Here is a 10,295-nt window from a genome sequence, read left to right on the forward strand (position 1 = left end):
CCACATATATAACCAAGCAGTTAGCTTAATTAGAATGACTAACTTGCAATTTAAACCTTCACCAAATATAATAATACTTAAATACCTTTGGTTATCTAGGTCAGCAGTTCTACTTTTCTAAAACTAATATTAGATATATTTTAAATATTTGGCATTATGAGCATATAGCACCACCACTCGGTTCACTTTCATTACATTGGTGTGGAGACAAATATTTTTTTTTATCAATGTTTGACACCTTATTCCATCTTGTGTGGGATATACATCACCTCTTAATTGCATTGTCAATTTGGCTATTGTTAAAAAAAATTAATAATACTAATTTAAATCTTAAATATGTTAGCGACAAAAAATGAGATTTTATAGTCGTACCCACAAATATTCTGGAATTCTGATAGATTTGCTTCTATAAAGATATCACCTTATTTATTTAATGTTATTGGCAGTATTTATTGTTTGTATATAAGAAGTTGTTATATTTTTTATCTTAAAAAAGTTATATACATGTAGTCAACTTCTTTAGGGATGAAACTGGTGCGGGACGTACAGTTAAGGGGCAAAATGACAAAAAGAAATGTGGAAAAAGAAAAAGACAAAACAAGGTGGGGGGAAGACTTGGAGGTCTCACGACCACCTATAGCATGCGGTGATAAAGTTTATACACACAGATTTTTTTAAATCATTAAAAAAAAAAACAAGTTTAAAGAGAAACAATGAGATCGACCAAACTGGGTTTGTTTGCAGTTGTTACACAGGAAGCACCTGGGAGGATGAACCATGGAATTGAACTCGACGGCTCACAACAAGTGATGAAATAAAACACCTATTAATTTCCTCATGATCCTTAAGAAACAGTGAAGGATCTGATGATGAAGAACCAATACCCATATCTTCTTCTTCTCTCCTTATCTGTGTTCTAAAAAGTTTTTCCTCAGCATCTTTCAAGAAGTTGAATTTTGGGGGTGGAGAAGACTTGATTCTCCTGATTTCAACATCATTTGATGACTCAAACAGAGGATTGAACCCATTATTTGAGGATAATGGGGTTAGAGGAGGAGTGAAGTAAGCTGTTGGTGATGCGAGAGGGGTCAGATATGGAGGAGTAGTTTCAATTGTCAAAACCAAATCACTGAATCTTCTACTTAATGAACCTCCATCTTCTGATTCTAAATCCTCCTTTGTCTCCTCTACAATGGTGAAGAGAAACCTTGGTGGAACAGAGAGGGTACTATGCTGATCATCTTCATCATCATCATCGTCGTCTTCTTCTCTGAACCAAATGTTGTTTTGGTTGGGATAAGATAGAGATTGAGGTTCATAAACTTGGGTATCTGCCATTATGGCTGAAGAACAAAGTCTTTGGGGGTCAAGGGCTTTAGATACCAGAAATGAAGGTTTTGTCCAACAGGAGGAGGACATGTACATCAACTCCCCATCTCTTCTTCTTCTTGGGCTATTATTATTATTATTAATGCAATCATCTAATTTAACATCCACACTGTTTATAATTCTCTTCTTCCACCATAACAAGTAGTAAAGTTCAGCTATGAGGGCTAAAAAGAGGAACCCAAAAACAAGACTCAAAGCAAAACCTACTGTACTTAAAGAACTCATCAAATAATTATTATAAACAACAAGATTCTTTGGTGGTTCAGAGATTTCGTCAAACACCTGGTGTGCAGGAGGACATACCCATGGAGGTAGTTCTTCTTCTTCTGCACCACGAAGAGAATAAACCTGCTGACTTGGGATGAGCTACTCTCTCACTAGAGTAGAGCTACAAGAAGAAGATTATCGATCAGCTTTATCTGAAAAAATAAAATCACCACTAGCCCATATAAGAACAAAGATACGGTCCCTCACTCACTTTTTGCTGAAATTCACATTCGTAATCTTTAAAATAATGATTCATCATTACCTTATGCCTCACATGTCTCTCTCCAATTTACTTTTATTTAACGGTCTGTTATTTCAAACAGTACTGAAACATGGTGATTACTTTAAATAAAATTGAATTACTGTAATATCTAATAAAAAGGTCCAGACTTTCAATAATAATAATAATTAATCATCCTCCATATTAGGAATATCAAACTTCTAATTATTGCCCAGTTTCAATTCAACCAAAATTCATCAAAACTTTGTTAATAAGTCTTTAACAATATCTATCCAATAGAACAGAAGAAGAAAGAACACTGCACAAATATAAATAAAATAAATAAGAAACATATTGTGTTTTATTATCAAACTGTCCATCCGAGTTTAATTGCCCTACGTTTCCACATTTTGGTAATCTTAAGTTCTTTCACGAGCTCTGCTTGGGCGGTCTCTCTCCCTGCTTCACAAGTCTCAATTCCCATATTACACTTCTCTGCTTCTTTTTGGTAATGAGAAGACCTCTTCTTCGCATCCATCATTGAAGCTTTCGTTTGCATCAAGGTATCATTACTAACAATTTTCAGCAACTCTATTTCCTCTTTTAGTAAACTTCTAATGTTCTTATCCTGATCATCCTCCTCAACTTTACCATCATCTGCATTTAACAAATTAACTTCAAAACAAATTTTCAAATAACCTTAGATCTAACAAGACTTTGGATATCACTAATATTTGAAAATTCATTCATTAAGCATCATTAAATCATGTTCCTGAACCAATTTAATTAGCTAGGGACTCATGACTTGTATTTATTTAATACAAACTTTAAAATTTTAAAAGAAAATATTAAATGTGCATGAAGAGAAAGGCATAAACTATAGAAGAACTGACCTAATTTTGATTTAGATGGGTTAATGTTTTGAACATAATTTAGAATAATTCAAAATCAATTACAGCCCAAGATTATTTTCAAATAAATAACAACCCAATAGATATTGAATTTGGTCAACGTAGAAGCAAAACAAATTAACATGATTTGCAACTGATCCTTATATATGATGATTGATTCTTCTTCTAAATAGGTTTTAATGAAACAACAGATCTGAACAAACACAATTTAATGATAAAAACTAAAAAAAAAAAAAAAAAACTAGAAGAAAGAAGTACAATCCTAATTATTTATATGAGTATAAAAAAAACTCAAAACAGATGAAGCTTAATTAATAATAAACTAACCGATATTCAGGGATAACATGATCCTCTCTTTCTTTGAGCAATCACAATCACATGGAAGACATGAAAGTTGACAATCATAAGAATCATTATCTCTCAATCTTGTTCTTCCTCGAATAGTGTAAATAAACATGAACAACCCCGCCAAAAAGAAGGTTAGATTAATCAAAAGATTGTTGCCAAATCTTCGGTTTGATTGACGGCGCCGACGAAGATGATATTGGCCTTGGTTATAATTAGTCATTAAAAATTCGAATAGGAGGAACAGTAGTGAGAAATTATTGTTATTGTGTATAGAAAGAACAATAATCAAGATCTTTGCTTTTAATGATTTTGAGAAAGACCCATCACTAATGAAATGTTGATTTGCGGAATAAGTGGTGATAAAAGTAATATTTAGGATTTGAGATTATGATTTATTTATTCTATTATTTAGCCTAGAATCTAGTTATAAGTTAGAGTTTAATTAGTATAAATATATATATATATATATATATATATATATATTGTTACTTAATATTTGTATAATTAATTATTTTTTCGATCAATAATATTAATAATATTAAGTACTAAATTAATCTTATTCTCAAATATTAAATTAATATTATTATTGAAAAATTAATTAATTATACAAATATTAAATTTGTATACTAATTAAATTGTAACTAATAAATTAGATTCTATGCTAACTAATAGTAAAGATTAAATGATAGATAATTGACTAAATTATATTTTCAAATAATGTTTCACCACCACAATTTTCAAAAAATAACATGAGAGAAATATACTGCAAAATTGACATTTTGTAAAAAAAAAAAAAAAAAAAAAAAATATATATATATATATATATATATACCCCCAAATTAAAAACATCTCCCATTCTCTTCCTTCCCCAGCAACGAGTCGTCCAAACAAAACGCCGAACTCGTCCACAAATGCAAATATATAAATTTTTTATTTCGTCTGCGCAAAATGCAGTTTTCGCAGACGATTTTTTTTTTTCCGCAGATGCAAGAGTCGTCTGCACAAATACATTTGCAGCCGAAGAGAAGGGAAAGAGAAAAATAAAAATAAATGATTTTTAATTGGGGTATATCGGTTTGTCAGTGCCAAAATGTCAATTTTGTAAAGTTTACTTCTCTTTGGTTATTTTTTAAAATTCGTCAAATTTCCCTTAATATTAATATATTAGAAGAAAAATATATTAAAGGAAAGAAGTGATGTTTCACTTTTATGCCTGTGGTATTGGTAAGATCGGATTAACTCATTAAGCAATCCTCCTACCCAACTAGAATTCAGAACCCAATTTGTGAAACTAATTTTAGATTTTTGGGAAAAAAAAAGAAATTAAATTGAATACAGAACCCTCTTCTAGCCTAACCATTTATAGATTTTGATTTATATATAAGAGAATTGAATTGGCCAACACAAATTAAATTGGTTTCTAGCAGTAACAATGACTCTATACACATCATTTACTATTAAAACTTCAAGAAAAATGCTAAAATCATTGACCTAATTATAACATATATATTACCAAAAAAAAATATTATAGTCAAGTTTATGATTTGATTAGAATTGCAGACTACATTAATTCTTCCCTAGTGCATAGGCGTCGCGGTTGAGGTGTCGTTGGATAAATGTTGCGACAAATCGACGGGTGGAGTTGTATCCCCTCTACACATAGGGCAATTTGTATGGGAAAAGAGCCACATATCGATGCAAAGAGTGTGAAAAGAGTGCGAACAATTGGGAAGAACACGCACTTGTTCACCATCTTCAAATTCACACAAGCAAACCGGACATAAATTAACTTCACCAGGTAGACCCATGATCATGTCCTTTTGATATTTGTGGATTGGAATTACCAGTTGAACCACTGAAGAAGTAGTTTGGATACCAGTTGGGACGGCTTGTATTTGCGTTGAAGCTGGTTGATCAATCGAAGGTTGTATATTGCCATATTTGGCCTGAATAGCATGGTATATGACAAGAAAAAGAGCTGCAAATCCAAAAGTGAGTAATACTAGATATGTCTGTTTTTCCAATGACATTGAATCAATAGCCATTGGGTTTTGGATTTGGGATCGAGAGATCGATCGGTTTTAGAGAATGACTAATTTTAATAGATAAACTAGCTAGTAATCATTGCCTAGAGGAATTCATTCATATAAAATAATAATAATAATAATAATATTGTAATGCTGAAGACGGCAAATCCAAGAAGATGAATTTATTCTTTAGTGTTTTAATGTTCCTTTAATTTGCAAGGAATATTCATCTTTTCCATATAGATATATCCACCAACCACCGTCTCTACTAATTTAATAATGGTATTCTCTATGCAACATACATAAATTAATTAATATGTTTTTCATATATAGAATATTGTCATATTTTAGTATTTTATTTATATTTACTTTTCTTTTGAAAATCTAATTTTATTATATAAATTGAGATCACAATATATTATATAAAATACAAGTGCTTGTAACCTTTACAAAAATAAAAATATCATTCAATAAAATCATGCAATCTCCTTAATAGTTGAAAACTATTTTATTTCTCCCAAGAATTTACAAATATGGTTCAATTTATTCACAAAAATATCTTACATATATTTCTCAAATATTATTAAGAATATATATATATATATATATATATATTATATGATTTGTAGATAAATAATTCCGAACTTTCAATCATTTAAACATCGTTGGTTCATTTCTCAAAATCTCGTTGCAAACTAAGAGATTATGCTGATCAACTTTTCTTTTTTGTGAGATTATAATAATAATTTTCAAGCATAGTTAATTGTGGTTCTCGATTTAAAAAATAAATAAATTTGTGCACGTTTTCCTAACTAATTTGTCAACTATTAACTTTATTTCCCTTTTCATTAAATATGATTAATTATCATTTTCAGGAAATGTTTTTCCAACAGAAACATTGTGTATCATATTAACTAACATATTTTATATTTTTAATTATCATATACCTCATATTCACATAAACATTCAAGATATTATTCAACTAATAATGGAACAAATGATTCAGACCTTATAACCTACTGGATTGAACTATAATTCAAAATCATCAAGCAATTTATTTATGATATGTTTGATTTAGGTGGTAATTTTACCACAGCCAAATTAAAGGAAATGAGATTATAATTAAATAACAAACCAAATTAACAAAAACAAAAATTAAAAAGGAAATTTAACAAAACAATCAAAAAATTATTAATATTATAAATTAATTAAACAAATTAATTATAATGTAAAATTTTATTAAATATTATAGACACTAAAATTTGACTCATCCCATTTATAAAAAAAAAATATCAAATAAGTCTAAGAATTATAGACTCAAAAAAATATTTAAAAATAAATTAAATAATTATTTAGAAAAAAATGTTATATTTAGGAAAATGTTGTATCCATTTATCACAAAAATAAATTAAATTATTATTTAGGAAAAATGTTATATCCATTTATCTCAAAATAGTTAAAATAAAGGCTAAAAATAAATTAAATAATTATGTAAGAAAAATATTATATTAGTTTATCTCAAAATAATTAAAATGAAGAAAAAAATAAATTAAATAATTATTTAAGAAAAATGTTGTATCAATTTATTTTAAAATAATTAAAAATACAATCTTAATATACATAAAATAATAAATAAAATAAGTAAAAATAAATTATACGTCTATTAATTAATTTTATATATTTTTGTGAATAATAATAAGAAATGCTAAACATGGCCAAAAGCGTTTGTCCCAAATTACACCGTCCTACGCCACACAGAGCCTAGGAACCAACATGCCAAACAGAGCGCCAGTAGAAAGTTCACTCCCAAGTCCTAAGGCACGGTTAACCGCCTAACACGGACAAAACGCAAACGGAATGCCCGGGTCACGTCTAACGTACGTTCGCGGTCAATCTTCGTCATCCTCCTCTGGACCAAAGGATAGATATGTTTCGACTTGTGATCAATCCATAAATACCGACAGAAAATAAATAAAAAAAACACTCAAAACAAGTACATGTTCAAGCATAGTTAATGCCTTGTTTGAGGAAAGGGTTTTTTGGGTTTTGTCTGGGTTTTATCCAAAAAATCCTTGTTTAATAAAAAAAATAGAAAAAAACTGATTTTTAAAATTTGAAGACTAATTTGTCCTTTGACTTTAGAAGATATGGTGTAGGTGAGAGAATGATGGTTTAGAGAGAGAGGATAAAATTAGAGGGTAGTTTTGGTATTTAAATGATAAAATTATTTGATTTGATGGTTGATAAGATATTTGGGTTTTGGGATAAAAACTGGGTTTTATCTCAAAAACCCTTTCATCAAACGAGCCCTAAGAGAATGCAACAAAACTGTAATATTTGAATTCTGGTCAATCCTTATCTTCGACAATTCTCAGTCAAAATAGAAAGTTCCGAAATCGAAACGATCAAAGTAGCTAATGTGGTCATTTTGCCTACAAACCTAGCTCTGTCTCATTATTTATGTAATAAAATTCAACCGAATAAGTTGTCACTTGCTGCTGATTCCACTTGCTGATTCGGGCTTGCTATAATTAAAAGGATGTCCCGATGAAGACGAGAAAGGAAAGTCAAGCCTTATATCATTAATCAATCTCTAACCATATTCGTCATTAAGAGTTTTAAGTTTTTAAAAAAAAGTTATATAGAGCTTCAAAGCTCAAATCTAGTTTGCCCAAAAACTTCAATAAGAGTCCATGTTTCCCACTACAAAGTTTGAAAATTTTCATTCAGTTCATGTAATTTTTAATAAGCGGGCAATTTCTTAATTTAAATTTAATCTCGAGATTATTTATAAATTTTCTATTGAATTCAATTGATACCTTAAATATGAAAAGACAAAATTTAAATTTACAATTTAAAAAAAAAAAATAGTGTTGTTCTTGAGCTATAGCTCAAAAATAGTCATTTAAAATGTTCCTAACAAATTCTAAATAATGTTAATAAGTTTTCATATCAATCCCGAAATATTTGAGGCATGTTTGCCCAAATTCAACATTTTCTAAAAAAAACTTCAGAAATTTAAAAAATGGCAAGCATATGCAAGGAGTAGATATATGATTGATTTTCATTCCAATGAACCTAAAAAGCTTTTGGTAAGCTCCGACTTTGAACTAAAACCTTAAAATCCATTAGCCATAATTCTCATTGAAATCATCCATTTCAGACTATCCTCATTTCAAATTTGAGATATGAGACTCCTAGCAAAAGACCAAAACCTGAAGATAAAGACAACTCGACCGAAACCTGGCCTCTATGCCTCAATCTGGTACGAAGTCCAAACCGCTTGACTTTGACTCAGACCACGCCCAAAGCCGGACTAAGTCACTCCCGAACCGTGCCTGACAAACTGACGGTCAACCCAATGTCCAGTCCACTCCTATTTGTGGGATTCTTTTTACTCTTTAAATTTTTTTCAATTCACACCTTTTTTTTTATCAGAAAAAAATAAAAATATGTCTTCAAAATATTTTTAGAAGATTTATAAAATTATTTTATTAAAGACTCATTATGATTTATTTGTAAATCCAATTCCTTTAATTGATATTTTGTCCAGTACTTTTTTCTATAATTTTCGTTATCAATCGAAGCTATCACAATTATTGTAATATTTTAAAATTAAAATGTCAAATTTAAATATATGTCAAAAACTTGAAAAATTATTGAATTAATGAAAAGAAAATATATTTTTTAAATAGCCAAAAAATAATGAAGAAAATATCGTTCTTTATCGAACCAAAGGACATAACGCGTAAGCTCTTTCCAGTATTAACAAACATCGAACTAAAAAATCTCTTAAAATTACGTTAGTATACGTAAACTATTTTCCTAAAAAAAAAATAAGTGGACTCTAAAATTCAATAAACTAGCCATTTAATATTAATTTTTTAAATTATTTTAAAATAAATATATTTAATCATAACTATCATTTCTGTTTCTAAAATTAATTTTTAAATTCCATCTTGATCTTGATACTGTAAAAAGAAACAAAGTTAAAACCCATAACAACAATGACATGCACAAACTTTACTCATAAATATATATATCTCCACCGTGTTAGTAGAGTTATTCTTATAAAATTATCTAAAAATATATTTTTGAAAAATATATATTAAAAATAAATAAAAAATCGTTTAAGCACAAAAATAAAGTATGACATAATAATAAATAAATAAAATAATACTTAAAAATTAGTTATCAAGTTCGTAAATCCCCGAGAAAAACGATTAATTCTCCGACAGACTCTACTAGTTTTCTGAACGAATCTCAGATAATACTATGATACGCATCGGACGACTACGATTCTTGAGAGTTCGACGATTTTTCTCAAACCAGATAGTCCACCAAAGAATAATTGAGATTGTAACCCAAATATGTAGGTCTGTCATATAAGCCGCATCAATCCATACTTCCAACAACTATCTAAAGACTCGGACATCACCTAATGGATCCCAGTAATACTCCACAAAAGACTTCAAATACTAGTCACCCCTCAACAATGCAAAAGTAAGTGAGTTGTCATTCAACATCTTTTTGACACATACGACAACGACTAACCATAATATAACTTTTTTTCATGCACATATCATCTGTTAAAATTTCATCATAAATAACGCTTAATCCAAATAACGAGATCTTGGATAGAATCTTTGACTCCCAAAAAATTTCTCAATAAAAATTATATGAAATCATCTTAACGAACATGTAGCAATGTCTAACATTAAACTATTCACCTAAAAATATATCACCGTCTCTTATAAAATTAATTATTCGATTTATTTAATAAAATATTAAAATATTTCTATAAAAAAATATTTTATCACTATATATTTAAGTCTTATTACCAAAAAAAAAAAAACTTATTTTCTTAAAAATCAATCATAATTAATATTTTTTAAATAATCTAAATTTATTCAAATAATGCTTAACCAAATTAAGACTGATTTGTTTTAAAGAATTGTACTATTTTACTTGTCTAATTATACATATATTAGGTTTCAGAATAACTAAAAAAATCAGCTAAACAAGCAGTTATAAAGTAATAATCACTATTAATTCTCAATCTCTCTGATTTAAAATAAGATCTTGCTATCAATTTTATTTTATTTTAAAACAAGTAGAATCAAATTTATCTAA

At 28.7% G+C, this 10,295-nt stretch overlaps 1 protein-coding gene across 1 annotated transcript; it reads right to left on the bottom strand.

Moving 5' to 3' along the window:
* Positions 1–504: 504 nt before the first annotated feature.
* On the bottom strand, positions 505–1,800 carry LOC124927044. The gene has a single exon (XM_047467382.1). The coding sequence runs from the start codon at positions 1,612–1,614 to the stop codon at positions 748–750; it is 867 nt and encodes a 288-aa protein (XP_047323338.1). The 5' UTR covers positions 1,615–1,800; the 3' UTR covers positions 505–747.
* Between the last annotated feature and the right edge of the window lie 8,495 nt (positions 1,801–10,295).

This window comes from Impatiens glandulifera, chromosome 2 (genome assembly GCF_907164915.1).
Source record: "Impatiens glandulifera chromosome 2, dImpGla2.1, whole genome shotgun sequence".
NCBI classification, from domain to species: domain Eukaryota; kingdom Viridiplantae; phylum Streptophyta; class Magnoliopsida; order Ericales; family Balsaminaceae; genus Impatiens; species Impatiens glandulifera.